The sequence below is a fragment of the Condylura cristata genome, unplaced genomic scaffold (assembly GCF_000260355.1).
Source record: "Condylura cristata isolate star-nosed mole 26May11 unplaced genomic scaffold, ConCri1.0 scaffold00015, whole genome shotgun sequence".
Lineage (NCBI taxonomy): Eukaryota > Metazoa > Chordata > Mammalia > Eulipotyphla > Talpidae > Condylura > Condylura cristata.
In genome coordinates, this window is record NW_004567116.1 from 17791425 (window position 1) to 17807272 (window position 15848).

At 39.5% G+C, this 15848-nt stretch overlaps 1 protein-coding gene across 1 annotated transcript; it reads right to left on the reverse strand.

Moving 5' to 3' along the window:
- Window positions 1-529: 529 nt before the first annotated feature.
- On the reverse strand, window positions 530-15038 carry PRRG4 (proline rich Gla (G-carboxyglutamic acid) 4 (transmembrane)). Its single transcript, XM_004682945.2, has 6 exons — window positions 14785-15038; window positions 14325-14449; window positions 7529-7692; window positions 6088-6136; window positions 5103-5235; window positions 530-1981 (listed from the first exon to the last, which is right to left on the reverse strand). The coding sequence occupies exons 2-6, from the start codon at window positions 14425-14427 to the stop codon at window positions 1747-1749; spliced, it is 684 nt and encodes a 227-aa protein (XP_004683002.1). The 5' UTR covers window positions 14428-14449; window positions 14785-15038; the 3' UTR covers window positions 530-1746.
- Between the last annotated feature and the right edge of the window lie 810 nt (window positions 15039-15848).

Genomic DNA, 15848 nt, shown 5'->3' on the forward strand with positions numbered 1-15848 from the left:
TACATGAGGAAAATGCGTATGCAAAGCCAAAGTATTATAGTATAATACTTATAGGTATTGTGTATGTGACTTTTTTAAAAAAAGATTTATTTATTTATGCATACAGAATTGGGGTGCAGGCCAGAGGCACAGGAGCTGTGCACAGAGACAGAGTGGGGTGTAGAACAGGCAGATCAACAAAGTACAGTGCTGAGGGTAGGAGCGGGCAGGTCAGGAGAGGTCTGCTATGCCATGTGGGTCACCTCCAGGGTGGAGGATTGAAGTCTCACTGAAGTGGCTGGCTGGCTTGCTTTAATCTGCTGCACCACCAGGAAGGGCCTGTGTATATGACTTTAAAAAGACCACTTTTCCTAATTATATCTAGATGTTGCCAGTTGGTATTTTTGGAACAAACAACCAAGGAAACTCTGACAATCTGTAATGATTAGGCTATATTTTTATTGCCTTAAACCATGCTGTTTTAAAAAAGACTCAGACACACTTTTATAATAAGTACTTTCTAAACATTTAATTTGGAAATAATTGCCAAATGCATGTGGGTTTTCATCTAACTTCTGTAAAAATTATAAAACAAAACACCATTTTATAAATGGTCTTAAATAATAGGAAATTGCAATACCTGACAAAACATAATGAACAGAATTTTCTATAACTCAGGAATATGTTATTTCTTGAGCTCTTACAAAAAGGAAACAAGTTCACATATATATACATACCCACTCATAAACATTTGTGTACACATACATTCATTCCAAAGGTTTATAGCAGAAGTTTAAGACTTTCTTAAGGAAAAAGTAGTGGTATATAGGGTTGGAAGAAGAGACAAAGTATAGATTAAAAAGATTACTTATGGTGTTTTTCTTTTGTGTTCAGATGTTGGGATACGGTGGTAACTTTAATCAGTGTTACTTTCATAGCAGAAAAATAAGACTTTTCTAGGTTTTCAAATTATTAATTATAAAGTTCAACAGGTTTTCAAGATAAATAACTACATGTATTATATATATGATATAGCAATGGCCATTACTTGTCAGTAACAGGGTAATTGTATCAAGTTTTAGTCATTTCTAGGTTTGAGACCCATTTATTTGTTAGTATAACAATTCTTGCCATTGCAACCTGTACTCTTTGAAGAATTAACCCTATAACAAGTGCTATTTTCTTATAAAAGAACAATACTGACCTCACTTTCATAATGAAAAATGACTGATGACAAGAATTAACAACTAAAACCTGCAAAATATGGTAAATGCTATGCATTGATTATTTAAAATATAAAAGGAACTGAATGTATCAAATCTACCAATGTATACTGAAATGTGAAATTCTAAGAAGTGCTTTCAAATAAAAAGAAATCCTAATAAAGAGAGGATCCAATATTATAACTTAGGGTGACTTCATGATTAGAAATTCTTCAGTTTTTAATTTCAGCATAAGAAATCTACAGCCTTTACCTGAACAAAGTATAGTTTACCACTGCTTGCTATGCCATCCATGAAACAGATTATTGTAACCATTAAAATAAATTAAAAATTGTTCTTTTCTTCACTTCAAGAAAATGAAAATGATACAATTCAGGTCCAAGATCCCAAGAGAACTTCCATGGTGCAGTACACATGCTTATTCCTCCTTGACTCCTTGCACAATGTCATAAAAGGATGAAGTGACTTGTCCTTTTTTGGTCCCAGGAAAATGAAGTATGCAAATCACATGAGTTTCCTTATACCACTAAGACAGCAAGCTGAGTTAATGTGATGGGAGTGACATCGACTTTTTAAATACCCTGAATCCTTTTGCTGGCCCAGGATATGGGGGTGGAGGCGAAGCGCTGTGTTTTCTGGTCAGTGCCACTGCCTGTTCATAGGTAGGGAGTCCCGGGTCCTCTGCTGGAGGAGGCGATGGAGACAAGAAAGCTTCTTCAGGACTTCTGAAAATGATGGAGGGAGCGTATCGGTCCCTTCTTATGTAGGCAGCTGAAGAACTAAACAGAGAGAGCTTTTAGATTTAGGCAAGGCTGCACTTTTAGGTTATGATGGCAATATTTAAAAACCCAACTAACTATTGTGATAAGAATTGAACCCAATTAATTAACATAAAACAGGTTTGTTTTTCCCATAAACTCTAAAAAAGTTTGGTAACTTGAAAGCTCAAAAGCTCTCAAGTCAGATATGGATGTGAAACCCAAACTTGTCACTTTATTATTTTTTTTAAAGATTTATTTATTTATGCATACAAGAACTGGGGTACAGGCCATAGGTGTGGGGGGTGAGAGGGTTCACCAGAGCCAGAGTAAGGAACAGAACAGGCAGATTGACTGAAATACATTGCTGAGTGGAGCAGTGGGAGGGTCAGGAGAGGTCTGCTGCACCATGTGGGTCACCTCCCTAGCAGGCCTGTTGTGTCACAGGGAGGGCCCCCAAACCTGTCACTTTATAGCTCTGTGAACAAAGTGAGTTACCTAACTCAGTTTCCTCTTCTGTAAAACAGAGATAGTAACAGCTACCACAACAGAATTGTTTCGTATGGATTGAGGAAGATGTTGTATGGAAAGCATCTGGCACTGTCTTAAAAATTATAATTAGGACTCAAGAATGTTAATTCCCTTTTTTTCCTCTCACAAATTAAAACTTTCACAAAGTATGATGTGAAACCAAATCCAGGCTTTGTTGAAAGGTGGTACAACTCCATGCCAAGGTAATTGATACCACAGAGATCATCTAAAAGCTGATGCTTTTCTGCCCCCTTTAATACTGCTGATTAATCCACTCCCAAAGAGTACTTCCATCATATCACCTTTCGCTGCAAAAATCGTTTTCTTTTTTCATATCCAAAAGGGCAGGTTTACTATAAAAGGGACGGAAGGGCAAAGAATGTTTGCACAGATACCAAAAGGGAAAGGTTTGCTAAAATAGAGGTTACAGAGTTGCAGACAGGCAGCCTTGGGAGGAGAGCTGCCTTTGCTGCTTTGCAAAGGGAGGTCAGTGAAGAGAAGCTCCAGCATGGTCATAGGTCACAGGCAGGTAGGAGGGCCACTAGCTTGCAGAAGGAGAAAGCGGACGGCAAGGAGCACCTGCATAGTCACAGGTGTGCGGGAGGCCTGATGCTCTGCAAAAATTAACCTGCAGCCTGCTTTCCAGTGAATCTGAAAAATCCTGTGCTTCCTTTCTGAAACCTCCCTTATTAAGGGCTTGCCTTTATTTTCATTACTCTGCTGCTTGCCAAGGCAGCTTTTTTACATTTCTCTGTATGTGCAATGGGTTCTCCGACCCTACTCCTGCACACTCCTTCGTTCATGGCTGTAGGTCACATCAATGACTCACAGAGTTAGGAATTCCAGCTTGGGGGGTGGACTCCCCTGCTCTCTTTGCAAGCACTTTTTTCTTTGCACCCTTACTGTGGGTATTCTTTAAGCTCCAACTTTTGCCTCTGTCCTTTCATCACAGTTAGAAAACTTGTCTATTCTCATGGTTTCAGCTTTTGTCCTTGAGCAGATGAATTCTAACTCCATCTCTTTTGTCCTACATTCTTACCTTAACAACAAAGAAACATTTTTATTGTGGCACCATAGATATAAATTTTGCCATTTTATACACGAAATGAAGAATTATATAAAAAAATTTTAAATTAAAAAAAATTGCCATTTTAACCATTTGTAAGTTTGAAAATTCAGTGGTAATAGTTATATTCACGTTGCACAGCTGCCACCACCATCTCTCTCCAGAACCCATTCACCACCTAATCAACACCATGGGCTTGTTTGAAGAACTTGAAAGTGTGAATAGGGAAAAATAAGCATCAATTTTGAATAGCTTGCTTAGCATCTGGTGCTTTTCCTGGATAAGGTTATTTCTACACTTAGTCATCTACACATACTGAGTTGATTAATAACAGCATTTACTTATAGTAAGGATTCTGAGGTTCTGTTATGTGTTTGCATCACAGAATTATGGCCTTAATGAAAGTTTATGGAGATTTACTTCATGTTCTATTATCCCATTTTATTTTAATCAGTTAAGATAGTTGAATCAAAAGCTAATAACTCTGCTTCTCTTTGGGTAGCCCCATGTCCAGATCTTTTAATTCTGTGACTCAGTTAAACTGTGGGATTTCTTGGGACCACAATGGTGTTCTAGGGAGTTAAGTCTCAGAGCTATCACCACTACAGCTTAAGTTCGAACCCCGGCCAGGGAGCTGACCCACATATGGTGCAGCAGAACTCTCTTGTCTTGCCCGCCTCTCCCTTCAGCAGTGTATTTCACTCAGTTTGCCTGTTCTGGTCCCCATTCTGTCTCTAATGAATTCTCTCACCCCCTCCCACCCCCCAGTACCTCTGGCCTACACCTAGTTCTTCTAGGCATAAATAAGTCTTAATAAACTAACAAAAAACAAAAAACAACAACAAAAAGGGACTTCTTGCTTCTGGAAACCATGGGAGGACATTGATATCTGCATCCTGCTTGTGAATGAAATACTGAAACATCAAGCTAACATTTGTATTCTTTTGTAGGACCTTAGAAATGACACCATTCAGCTATTTAAGTGTTAAGGTAGGCAACCAAACAACTGCCGTAGAATAGAGGGAAATGAAGAGATACGACAACTAAACACAATGTTAAATGGAACACACGTGGCTCTTCTTGGTGGCACAGAGGTTAAGTCTCAGCACTATCAAGTTATCACCAGCCACTGTGGCATGAGTTTGATCCTGGCCAGGTGCCACTCCCCTCAGCAGTGTATTTCAGTCAATCTGCCTGTTTTGCTCCCCACTCTGTCTCTGGTGAAACCTCTCATCCCCGGCACCTCTGGCCTACACCTCGTTCTCATATGTATAAATAAATAAAAGTAAATCTTAAAATAATGTAATATAGCAGGTCAGGTTCTTTGTTTGATAAATGTACTGCAGTAAACATAAATGCTAACAGTGGTGAAAACTGAGTGAAGGATATATGGGAATTTTCTGTGCTATCTTGGCAATTTTCCTGTATATTTAAAATTATTCCAAACTAAAAAGTTCGTTAAATAGCAGGCATGTGCTAGATCCATTTAAAAATAACAGTATACAATGTATGGTACTGAATAAAATATTTTTGCCAGGTACTTACTTTGGGTGTGGTTGCCTGTTACACTTGGTGATACAAAGGTAGTAACCAAGTAATCCAAAAATAACCAGGAATACTCCAGCAGCAATTAATCCAGTCAGAATGCCCATAACATCGATTTTCTCTCGGTTTCCTTCTTAAGAGAAATCATTAGAATAACATAAATATTACACAAATATAACAACTGATCTCAATAAATATAACACTGGACCTAAGCACACTATTAAGTGTCTAAAAATTAATGCTAATTCCTTTTCAGTCTTTGTGCTAGAGACATAACCTGAAATAATTCTAAATGACATTTCCTAAGAGTCCAGTTATAGTTTCAATTCTTTGGAATTGGTCCATAGATCACGGTAAATGGATAATAGTGAACATTCAGTGGAATAAGCATATCTATTTACCAAGAGATATTTTGATATTAACTACCAAGATAAGTGTAATTAGAGAAATTTATTAAATATGTTTATGCAATACAGTTTCCCTATGGTTGGGGCCCACCTAAGGGGAATGAAATAATGCTGGTAAACAAACAAAACAACCTACCTAAGAAGCATCTAGAAATGATCAATATAAATAAAAGATTTTCTCCTTTCCAGAACTGACTTAATTCTAAAAGTTTTAAATCACTTGGTAGCCAAAGTATCCTATTCACTTGTAATGGTAAAAAAGAAAATTATAATAGTTTACTACTTGAAACTAATGGAGTCCTACTTTTATTCAATGCAAGTCCTGACTTAGCTGAGTTGTTTAAAACAGCCTATTATCTCATTTCCCTAGTATCTCACCAAACTTGATTTTCAGTGTGCAAATAGATGAATGTGGCCTTCTCAGTCTGAGATAGCCCTTTGTATAATTGGGAAATCTTCCTTGGATTTACAAGGCATGTTTGTTGAGTAATAGCCAAACTTAAAACAATGAAACTAAATGTATTATAACAGACAGAGGGTGGGAAAAAAACATTACATTTCATCAATTCCTGTCTTACCTGATTTTGTGATTGTTCCTTTAATGGAATATTCCTGCCAAAATGTCATCTAAGAGAAAGGTAAATTTTACAAGTTTATTTAATTTCTTTATTATCATTTCATTTTGTCCCAGTGACCTAGACCTGGGGCAGTAAATTCTTGGCATGTGCCACTGGTAGGATACCAGTTCATTCAAGCTGGAGGGTGTGACTCACTTTAATTAAAGTTCTATACTGCCACTGTTTCTCTCAACTCTGCAACTGGTTGGGGGATTACTGCCAGTAGTAGTTCTCTATTACTGAACCCTGTTACTCTTCCTTTACCTGCCCCGTGTCCCCATTCAGACATCAAAGGAAGCCACTGCATTCAGAGTCAATGAAAATACCAAAGATAGAAGCTGAGGTAGTGGACTCATAATGTTTGAAGAGGAACCTGAATTTTCCTCAGTTCAGTAGTCCTCAGTTTGCCAGATTTTGTTGAAAGATATTTATCGATGGAAGGCCAAATCTGAGTGGTTAAGCTGAGTTTGTTGTATGAGAGAAAGAAAGTGAATTGTAAAATAATTAGATAAAGTCAGGAAAAGGATTTGTGAAAAGCAACAAAATCTCAACAGTCACCACTACAAATTATATGCTTTGCTTTCCTTCTCTAACAGATGGAGCAGACACTTGCAGGGGCTGCAAGGCTGGACTCAGTTATGGAAGAACAAAGAACTAGGTTATATTAAAGGATATCTGGAGAGGTTCTGATTGCCCAATGAGTAAAATGAGAACTAGCAGGGAAGGGGGAAAGGAGCTGAGTTATTTAATCTACAAAAGTAAAGAATTTTGATCACTTCACATTCTTCAAGAATATGACAGATCATAACAGACAGTGCTGCCTGTTTATTTTGTACCTTTTTGAAATTAACCAACAGGATTTGATTTAAGTGAGGATTTCTAAAAGTTTCTCCCTTAGATTCCATAGATAGACCAAATAATATATTCCTGAATGCAGGGACCTTATATTTTGTCCCTTTAGTGTCTAGTAGAGCACTGGGCAATGACAACATTGGTTGTGAATAAATATTTGAGAATAAATATAGTCATCAAAACAGGTAAAGTCATCAAAACAGGTCAAAGCACTTTCTCTTGTCAAAAAGAGAAAGTGCTTTGACCCAAAGGACTAACTCAAATAATCTCCTGACATTTCATTCACTGCTCCATGACTTTTTTCAAGACCATAATCATTAAATATACTAAACGATAACATAACTAAGAATTTGCTATTATTATAAACCCAGTTAATTAAGTAGAAAACCAAGTCTAAATAGGTCAATTAACATTTTAAGAACACAGAAGAGATAATAGGTACACAGACCTGATTTTATTTAAAACATAAAATCTCTAGTGACAGAAATGCTATTTTCTTAAGTACAATTTAATAAATTTCCAGGCAATTTAACATCAGTCACCAAATTACCGTTTTATCTTCATCCACAAAAATCTCTCTGGCTTCCTCATAATTACAGAATTCTTCTATGCACTCTCTTTCTAGGTCACCGGGAGTGAAGAGCTCCAGATCAAATCTGTTATACAGGAGGTGTCTATGTATGAAAAGGTTTGCTTCTTCTTTTGATGCAAAGACTAATAGAGAAATAGAAAGATTTCAAATGTTGATAAGAATAAGGCAAATGTTTCTGTTTTAATTGTGGAAAAAGTGACGTACTCTCGATGTGGTCTAATTATACCAAACTTTCTTATGGTTTTAAAATCTGACAAGGGCCCTGCCTGGTGGTGCAGTGGGTTAAAGCACAGCACTATGAAGCCAGTTGCAGGCACTGCAGCTTGAGTGCAATCTTCCATCAGGGAGCTGAGCCACATGGTACGGCAGACGCCTCCTGTCTTGCCCATTGCTCCCCTCAGCTGTGTATTTCAGAACATCTACCTGTTCTGCTCTCTGTCTCTGGTGAATCTTCTCACCACCCCAGCCCTCTACCTCACACTGATAGCCTGTATTTTTATAGCTTTTATGATTCACCCCACACCGCTGGCCAGTTCTTGTATGTTTAAATATAAAAAAAATTGACAAAAGAACAATCAGCAAAAATAACTTTTGAAAATAGGAAATATTTATTAGTGACCTTTCAGAAAATACTTGAGTTGGCTATATTCAACATTATTAGCATAACTGAAAATATTTAAATATCACTTTTGCCTCCAGTGAATTATTTTTACAATTAGTTACAGACCAGACAGGTTCCCTATTATCTTGGCTAAGAAGAATTAATCTGGTAAATGGAGTATTGAACTATGAGAGGACAGAGATTCTTGCTTTTCTTTTTCAGTTATTAATACATTTTATTTGCATATTTAAAAACATGTGCATTCCAACAATTTAAGTGATTTTGAACAATAACAAAAAAATATCATGCTAACTGCAGCCTGCACACACCTTGGACCGACTTGGCTTTTACTTTAGATTTTACTATTGGCCTACTCAGTTTCTTCCTTTATCAGCATGCAAAGTCATTTTCTACTCTGCGAGGTAGATGGGAAGATGGGAAAGGTTGGGTGGGCGTCAGTTGTAAGTTCTCTATTCTTTAATGTGAAAAAGAGCAACACAATCATTTAAATTTGATCCAACTTTTTTTGCATTTTACAAAGCAAGACAGCTGAAAGAAGTAAAATAAGAAGGCAATGTTTGTGCAATGTGTGTATGGATGGTGCACGCCTCTTTATAATTCACTTGGGTGCTTCCCTTGTTTAATAATTTTTTGGAAGTCAGTGGCTTTTTCTCTTGCATTTCTGCCTTAGAAACATTGACTTAACAACTTTCTCAGTCTTAGGCATAGGGTGCTTGTCAGACATGATGGTAAGGGAGTGGAGGAGGCATGTGCAAGCAGTCTATTCTGGGCAGTCGCCACTGGTGAGCACAGAGGTAGGTTTTGATTTGGTTTTGTTATTGACTGTATCTCCTGGGGTAAGTCACTTTTATCTTTGAATTTCTATTCCTCATTTGTAAAATTGGGATATGAACTAAATAATCACGAAGCTCTCTTTAAGTTATAAAAGTCTAAATTTCATATATTTTTAAAGGATTTCTTTTTACTGATACATACAAGAACTGGGTGTAGGCCAAAGGTGTGGGAGGGTGGTGGTAGTGAGAGAAATCACCAGAGTGGGGAGTGTGGCTAACTCGGGATAGGGCCTCAAGTGCACCTGTCCGCCCTAGGGCCTCAAGTGCACCTATCCGCCCTGGCTAATGTTGTGCATGGGTGAGCACACTCCCCAGTAAGGCCAACAAAGAAGTCATTAGAGCACAGTGCACTCTGTCCTGCAAATAGCTGCAGCCCTCTACTGTGTTTCAAGTAGAAGCTACAAGAAGCCCCTGGTACAAACAAGCACCCACTCCCTGCATCAGGCACATTTCTTTTTTTCCCCCATGGGCGGTCCTAATAAACAGACTTCGGACTCCAGACTCCAGGTTCCTGTTTCATTCTCTCCCGACTCAGAGTCTCCAACATTCAGGTGAACGTAGAGGTCAGCTCACCCCTCGGTAGGTTAGCAACAGGGGAGCAGAACAGGTAGATCTACTGAAATACCTGCTGAGAACAGAGGGCAAGACAGGAAAGGGCTGCTGTGCCATGTGGGACAGCTCCCTGGCTAGGGACTGAACTTGTGCTGCAGTGCCTACAGATAACTTCATAGTGCTGAGACTTAACCCCTGCGCCACCAGGGAGGCCCCAAATTTTATAATTTTATATATGCAAATGAAGATCATTATATTAATCTATACTAAAACTGACAACACTTTTTAACCTTCTAAGACTAGGAATGTAAATGGTAAACATGAGAGACTTAAGCACAAGTTGACACAAAACCAAAATATCCCACCATGGCAGTGTTTTTCAAACCCACACATTTTTAACTTGTTTTTTCGTCACAAAGATTCTGTTATCTTGCTCCAGATCACATTACTAAAAACTGGCACTTAGAAGCTCTCTGAGAACTGTATCAAACGTTTAAAAGAATTTAAAAATATTGTTATTTCTCACTGCTATTACCAAAGAAAGAATGTATTACAGTGGACAACTGAAAGCTGACAGGGCTTAGAAGACTGATACTGACTTTTGACTTCAGGTTGGTTATTTATTCTTAGCTCCTTGTCCAAGATAATTTTTCTAAGTCTGAATCTTATAGAACTGCTTTTTTTTCAAGAAGCCACTAGTCATAGATGACCAGTGAGTCCTAGTCTGAATTAAGTAAGACATACCATAACCATAAAATATACATGGGATTTCAAAGACTCGTTAAAAAAAAAAAGTGAAATTCTCATTAATTTTTTATACCGAGAAATGATATATTTTGCATATATTAGCTTAAATATTTTATTAAAATTAATTTCAGTGATTTCTTTTTACTTTTTCAATGTGCTATTAGAAAATTTTGAATTATTTATGTGGTTGAGATATTTCTACTGGTCAGTGCAATTCTAGACTATTCTATAAGGTGTTCTGTGTATTTTTTGCGTAGAAGAACTGGGAGGTAGACTAGTGGTGTGGGCCTGAGAGGATTCGCCAGAGATAGAATAGGGAGCAGAACAGACAGATCCACTGAAATACACTGCTGAGAGATCAGCAGGAGCGACAGGAGAGATCTGCTACATCATGTGTGGGTTGGTTCCCTGGCTGGGATTGAATTCAGGCCACAGTGTAATGCTGCTGAGACTTAACCCCCGCCCCCCAAGGTCACCAGGGAGGCCCCATTCTGGACTATTTGTTTCTATCTAAATTAAGGAAAGAGGATGGAGTAAGTGGCAATTGTCATTTTAAGAAATATTCTAAAAGGTAAGCAAGTAAAATATTTCCTGTCCCTTGTTCTTTCTTGTCCCTTGTCTTACAGATTTTGGGTCACCTCCAAATGGAGGTAGAATGAAAAAATTTCCAAGTTTTCATCATCTCTCATTGGAATTCCTGTAATGACCTTCTGAGTGGTTTCCTTGCTCCCATATAGTCTGGTGAATATTCTGGTGTAGACATACTGGCTTCCAACACCTGGTTCTCTCCTGCCTTTGTACTTACTATTTACTCTGAATAGAACTTTCAGCATGTCCTCTTATCTCCTTCCATCCCTATCCACCCACCACTATACTTTGTTTTTCTCCATAGCTCTTATCACCTTGGGTGTGCTATTTGTTTACACATGTTTTGTTGCCACTCTGCTAATGTTCCATTAAAAGGGGATGGTGGTGCCTGACACAAAAGAGATGATTAAAAATAAAATTACTTACTGGGGCCTCCCTGGTGGCTAGGGGGTTAAGTCTCAGCGCTATCTCCTCTATGGCTTGAGTTTGATCTACAGCCAGGGAGCTGACCCACATATGATGCAGCAGACCTTTGATGTCTTGCTCACTGCTCTCCTTAGCAGTATATTTCAGTAAATCCTTCTGTTCTGTCCCCTGCTTTCTTTCTGATGAATCCTCTCACCACCTGCTCCCACCCTCCCCCCCCACACACCCCTCTGGCCTTCACCCTAGTGAAAAAAACTTAAAAAAAAAAAACAAAACTTAAATTAATGAATGAATGAACTCAACTTTCTTGTAGTGGGAAGAAAATTTGGACCTAAATTCTACCAATTAAGGAATACATGAGTCTAACCTGGTATTACTCAGGCTGGTATAGATTTAAAATCCTGTACTAGAGATGGAGTAACTAAAAGCCTGCCTAACTTAGCAATATGACTACATGACATCAGCTTTCAGAATGGAAAATAAGAAATATGCCTTTGTATTGCTCCTCAGGTATTTCCAGATCTTTAAATTTTACTAAGAAAGCACCAAATATGAGTCTTCTGGTTATCTGTAAGTAAATTATCTGAACTGTAAAAACACCACGCACTGCCTTCCATATGTGAGTAAATAAAGCTACTTTCAATTTGGAAGGACAGAGAGTCACAAGCATTTTTATTCCTGAAATGATATTTATTCCAATAAAAGAGTCCTCACCCCTGTATTACCTGTACCTTTTACCAGCTGCTATTTGCCACTTCCTTGGTGTTCTAATTGGGTCACCTTTAGTGCCTTTTTCAAATGATTTGTCACTTCTTTTCTGACCTCAGGAGAAATACTTTGCTATTTTTGCTCTAAGTAAACCTGAGTTACTTTTAATTGAAAGACTCAAACTTCTCAGCACCTGAATTTCCTGAACTTCCGGTAAGACTTCCTATTTTCCCTCTGCACATTGCTGGAGAATGCACTGACCTTTGCACTTTTGTTTCTATCCCTCTGATTCTCTTCCCATCTATATTCTCCTGTCTAGAGACCATCCTAGAAGGCTGTCTGTGCATTTTGCCATTTCAAATCTACAAAGACAGACATTCCACTTCTTTCCTTTCTTCAGTTTTCTCATGTTTTCTAAATAAATTCCCTTTTGAGTCATTTCAGCTCCACCCTTGGACTTTATCAGAATTTAGCTGATGATCTCTTACTTTTCTAGTTACTTTTCTTATCTCCATTTATTATATCTCATTTACAGATAGAAAAAAAATGGCTTATATGCCATAAAACTCTTCTGAGGCAGAAATACTGCTGTTTACTCTTCTTTGCTGTTGAACATTCTTACCTCTTTCATCGTTCATAAAAACTGTTTACACCCTGCCTCTCCCACCAGGTGGAGAAATCCTCCAGGTTGGGATCATAGCCTTTCATTGTCAGCATATAGCATGAAGCAACTTATAGCAAACACACAGTATGTACTAATAAACAAATCCATTTAAAAAATACATATGCCCTCATTTATATCTCCCACAGTTATCTCCGACCTTCTATGCTCACATTCCTTCTATAGTTTGTGATATCCTTGTGAATGTCTTTTATGCTTGTGTAATGTGAAGGAACATTCTCACAAGCATTTTGGGATCAGCATTTGGTCCTACTGAGCATGAACTATTAACCCTGTAGATGAGTGTACTTGGGTGGTTCTAAGAAGAATCTCCTTCCAAAATATCTTTATACCACTAACTAGCCTATGTCCTATTACTTAGTATTTTTCCTAAGTAAAGGATTTGAGTCCCTAAGATATGGTGCTATTGGGCCCTCCTTGGTGGTTCAACAGTTAAAGCACAGCACTGCAGCATGAGTTCAATCCTCTGCCACATGGTGCAGCAGACCTCTTCAGACCCAACTGCTGTTCCCCTCAGCAGTGTAGTTCAGTACATCTGCCTGTTCTGCTCTCCACTCTTGTCTCTGGTGAATCCTCTCACCCTTGTACCTATGGCCTGTACCTCAGTTCTGTATGTATGTATAAATTTTTTTTTTTAAAAGATATTGCACTATCTTAAAACACACACACCTGCGCACGCACACACCTGTGTGTGCACACACACACCTCTACACACACCCATCGGAAGGCTTAACATACTAATCTGTATTAATGATTAATAAGTCATCTAGGATTATTACTGTAGTAGATCCTCCCCAAATGAAATGAGCTCATAGTAGCATCTAATGTGAAGGAATAAGGGACAGGAAAGTATGGGGAAGCAGATCCCAAGCCCCAGCACTAGTAGGGTGCTAGTTAGGGAGGAGAAAGCTGAGAGGCAAAGCCCTCGTTGTGTGTGCTGTTCTTGTTTGTTTGTTTTTTTTTAAATGTGGACAGGAACTAGTCTGTTTATGGAACAGGAACCAGCCCCATAAAATGTGAACTGTAGCTTAGTGGGTCCCAAATCTAATTTTCGGATAGTCATCAGACTTTATTCAGATAATCCATTTTTTAAAATCAGTAAGGACCCCAGAACCAGCCCACTCTCCATCTCCATCATTTCACAAATAAATAAATAAATAAATAAATAAATAAATAGATCGGGCTGAAAGGAGTCAGTAAGTAGCTTGCCCAGGGTCTCACTACAAGCCCAGGCACGATTCCAAGCTCCCTCATGCCATCTTTCCAGGAAGAAGGAGCAATTATAATTATAATTACCAAATAGTCTCATCTAGAAAGAACGTCCTCTCTGATTTTCAGAAGTTGAAATAGTTAACCACAAACCAGGTCTTCACATATTTATCAAAAGAAACTTGCAGAAATAAATTTGTGTAAATTATACTTACACCAACAAACCACATTACCAAGTAGACCGCAAATTAAACTAAAGGATTATTTTAGTACTTCTATGATTGATGAGGAATGTAATTTCACACAGTGCACTTTCTCGTTTGATATCTATATCAACGCGGCTCCCGGTTCCAAGAGTGTTTTCTGGGAAACTGAAACCACGCTTACCTTCTTCTCCCGCATGCCTAGATTCCCTCGGACTTCTTGTGTAACGCGGAAACGCGACGGTAGCTATGGGCAGTTGGCCGAGTAGAACCAGAAGCGTAAACATAATCTGGCAACTGTCAAATAAACTAACAAAATAACAACAGACTAAAAACCAACCAACCAACCAAACAAACAAAACAATCAAAAGAAACCCCTGGCTCAGTCCTGGAGTTTCTTAGAACTGAGTCACCCACTGCTCCCCGCGCGTGGTTTCGGTCACCAGGGCAGACCCGCGCCAGGAAAACGGGCCCCAAGAACGCCCGGGGACAAATGCCGCGCCCCCGGACTGGGCAGATGGCTGAGCGGGCACTTGTGGCCGCAGGCGACCCTCTGGGTCTCTTACGACTCGTACTCCGTCCGCCCTGGAGGCCCCTTCCGAGTAACCCGTTCCCCGCCGGGGCTCAGCCTCCGCGCCCCGCACCTGCAGCTCCCGGTGCATGTTCCAGATGCTCCTGGGACAAAGTCCCGTTGTCGAGTGGTCCTTGAGACCGCCAGGCCCTCGGGTTCGATGGCCCGGGGATCTCAGCAACTCTCCGCGCACCGGCGAGGTAGGCGCCCGGGGTCCGACTCAGGAATCGCGCGGGTTCCTGCCTGGATCCCGGGAGGTGGAGGAGCGGAGCAGTGGGAAAGGGAGGGGGCGGCTATCTGGGCAACACCTGGCCGCGCCCTCCCGGGGGTCCGCCCACCTGCGGCGCGCGGCGGGCTGGCAGGAGTCCTCTCCGAGCCCGCGCTTCACTCGCCGCCGCCACCTCTCCGGCGCTCAATCCTGGGCCAGCCCGGCCGCCGGCCGCCAGCCGCCAGTTTTGGCCCCGCCTTGGCCAAGTTTTGGACTTGTTTCTAGATCAGGAGTTGTCGGAAAATTCAGAGGAGCAATTTCTGTTCCCACTGCTAAGCCAAGCGTCTTCGCGGGTCGAACCCCGGCTTCTCGCTTTGTTAGGCTAAGGGTCTTGTCTTTACTCTAGGTTAACGTATTTCAACAGGTGATCCGGGAACGAGAACACAATAGTCATCAAAAAAAAAAAACAAAAAAACAAAAAAACACATTATTAGTGATATAAAATGGGAAGTGACCTGAAAATTAATCGATCATATTGGTTCTCAGCGTGGTCCTCCAGGCCTGGGACGTCTCCAAGATTCTTCAAGGGGTGTCTGAGGTGAAAACTATTTACATTATGAGTACAAGATTTGATTTGCTTTTTTCACTCTGTTTCTCACTGAGTGCAATGGAAATTTCCAGAGGCTATTTGCTGTTCAATGATGTCATCACTGTTTATAGAGTCCTTTTGCATGTATAGTCTTGTGAAAGTAGATTTTCTATGATAGTAGAGTTAAGTGTCAATTGTACATTTTCATAGAGATTTTAACTTTTGTTCTCAGTATTTCCTAATTTTTATTAGCTATCTTTGGCCATATCTGCCAGGATCATAATAACTTCCTTATTCTTAAATACATAACTATTATGTTGAAATCTTGAACTTTTCTTTT

Excerpts from the sequence above, each read along its gene's own strand:
- PRRG4 (XM_004682945.2), bottom strand. The coding sequence starts at position 14,427 with ATGTTTACGCTTCTGGTTCTACTCGGCCAACTGCCCATAGCTACCGTC. Across the intron at positions 6,137-7,528 it reads TTGTGGATGAAGATAAAACG|ATGACATTTTGGCAGGAATA; the intron begins GTAATTTGGTGA and ends CCTTTCTCTTAG. Across the intron at positions 1,982-5,102 it reads AACAGGCAACCACACCCAAA|TTCTTCAGCTGCCTACATAA; the intron begins GTAAGTACCTGG and ends CTCTCTGTTTAG.